Consider the following 2,170-nt stretch of genomic DNA (forward strand, 5'->3'; position numbering starts at 1 on the left):
TTATCAATAAATGTTTGTATCTCATATTAACCGGACCCTTCATGCTAGTTTAAGATCTAGAATGCTTCATGCGTTAATAATGCGCAGCCCCCAGATACTGAGTGCTTTTAAGTTCGAGTACAAGCTGATAAAAGCAAGACAAATTTAAAAAGTAGATATCACCAATACAGTGGCTCTCAGGTTTCCAGACACACATATCCTGTTTCGATTTTAATTGCAAAATTAAGCACGATCCTCTTTCTGCATCACCCTTTCCTTTTCTTATTTTTGAACATATCACCCTTGTTGAAGCCTCTGAAGTCATTTGTTGTCTCAGCAGTATTCTGTTTTTTCATGCCTTTCCTACCGCCATGACCAAACTTGGAATCTCTAGAGTCCCTTTTCTTCCTACCCTTTTCATTGCCTCTTTTTCTTGCAAACCCTCCAGACCTATCACCAGGAGCCACCCCAGGCCTCTTTTTCTTTGTCCTCTCAAAGTCCATTTCAGCATCAAAAGCCAAATCCATTTCATCATCCTTTCCTCTAGCAAACCCACTTTGCTGCCTCTGTTTCCTCCATTTTTTAACTGACTCAATCTCCTCTTTCTTGCGCTTGGCCCTCTCCTTTGTCTTCTGGGCCTGGACCTCTTTTGCTATCTTTTTGGACTCCCGTGCCTTCTTCCTCTCCTCAGCCTCCTCAATCTTCTTCTTCTCTACTAATAGCTTGCCTTTGACCTTTAACATGTGACCATCTGACTTCACCATCTCAGCATAGTAATCTGGAGGCCTAAGAAAAGGGATCCCCATAGACTGTAATTTCTCAAAAGCTTGGCGGGTTCCATCCAATGCCTGGGTGTAAAATGCTAGCTCACGTGCCAGGTCGTCATTCACATCGATTTCATTCTCCGGATCATGATCAACAGTTAGTTTGTGAATCCATTCAACGTTTTCCGGCCAGGATATATCATTAAGCTTCTCAAGAAGGCCTTCCTTGTTGTACACAGCATTCTTTGCAGGTTCAGCTAATGCCACTTCTTCAGGTTCAGATTCAGACTCTGATTCTGATTCTTCATCATCAACATCTTCCACATCATCATCCATCATTGTTTCACCATTAAGCAAAAGTTCTGCTCCTTTGAGTGCAACCATTCTATACTGAGCAAAAACAAAACAATAAAAAAGACCAGATTAATAAATGCTTGCAATTGCTTCAAAGAACACATCCAACTACTCGAGAAATTCACATTGCTCGAAGTAGAAGAATATAAAAATGAACGAAGAAGATATTACCTATCCAAAAATATCAATAACAAAAGATTCATGTGAGAATATGAATGTAAAGCACAAACTGCAGTACAAGCAGATTGAAGGCCTACATATTACCTATCCAAGAGTATACAAAAGAACCAAGAATATATTACCTATCCAACCATGATATTCACATCAGTAAGCTGCTCCCAGAACCAGGGAACTAATGCGCACATTCAAGAATATGAAGAGAAGCAAAATTGCAAAACAAGTAATAAAACAAAATATTTGAGCTTAAATGTACACAACCAAGAAAGGGGAGTGACTAAAGCCATTAGCTTTGCAAGGACGACGACAACAGAATTCCCAGAACTAGTAGCAGTACATCTTGCAAAAGTAAAGGCTCAACCAAACAGCGCATAACATATGCTACTTCACTGCTAATTGAATTAACAAAAGCAACATCACATGCTGATAATTAGTTTTTCTTAAACAGCAAATAATACATGAAATTAAGCAGCATAACTTGAGAAACCAGAAATTCCTAGAATTTGGAACATCAAACAAACAAACATATCGATGCAAGAGCCACTTGAAGATATTAAAATGATTCTGGATGTCAAAAGGCTGCATCTGAGCCATAAAAAGTCGTGATTGGTAATTATACACTAAAATCGTAATCTTGCTTTAACGCAACGAAATCGGTAATATGGCATTCGAGATTAGATGTCTGTTTGTGTGTGTCCGTGCGCGCACCTTGAGCGGCGGCCAGGAGAGTCGACGGGGCCGAGGTGGAGGCCGACGGCGAACGGGCGGCGATCGTCGGCTTAGAGGGCAGCGAGGCCGTGCTGGGGGCGAGCACGTCCGGCGGGATGGCGGCGGCCGGGGCCGCGGTGAGGGTTGAGAGAAGGGTGCAGAGAAGAGGGAAGGGGTAAAACGTGGGA

General features: G+C 41.9%; 1 protein-coding gene across 2 annotated transcripts; it reads right to left on the reverse strand.

Moving 5' to 3' along the window:
* Nucleotides 1-2,170, reverse strand: LOC103702450 (rRNA processing protein-like protein). 2 transcript variants are annotated; one of them, XM_008784889.6, is made up of 2 exons: nt 1,983-2,170; nt 1-1,133 (listed from the first exon to the last, which is right to left on the reverse strand). In XM_008784889.6, the coding sequence occupies exon 2, from the start codon at nt 1,125-1,127 to the stop codon at nt 246-248; it is 882 nt and encodes a 293-aa protein (XP_008783111.1). In that variant the 5' UTR covers nt 1,128-1,133; nt 1,983-2,170; the 3' UTR covers nt 1-245. The 2 variants fall into 2 exon arrangements, with proteins under 2 accessions (XP_008783111.1, XP_008783112.1); XM_008784890.6 differs by having other exon boundaries at nt 1-1,128; nt 1,983-2,159.

Source organism: Phoenix dactylifera, chromosome 11 (genome assembly GCF_051530095.1).
Source record: "Phoenix dactylifera cultivar Ajwa chromosome 11, Ajwa_hap1_PhDact_Kaust_v1.1, whole genome shotgun sequence".
NCBI classification, from domain to species: Eukaryota; Viridiplantae; Streptophyta; class Magnoliopsida; order Arecales; family Arecaceae; genus Phoenix; species Phoenix dactylifera.

What these genes read in the sequence shown, in the direction of transcription:
- LOC103702450 (XM_008784889.6), bottom strand. Translation starts at nt 1,127, where the DNA reads ATGGTTGCACTCAAAGGAGCAGAACTTTTGCTTAATGGTGAAACAATG.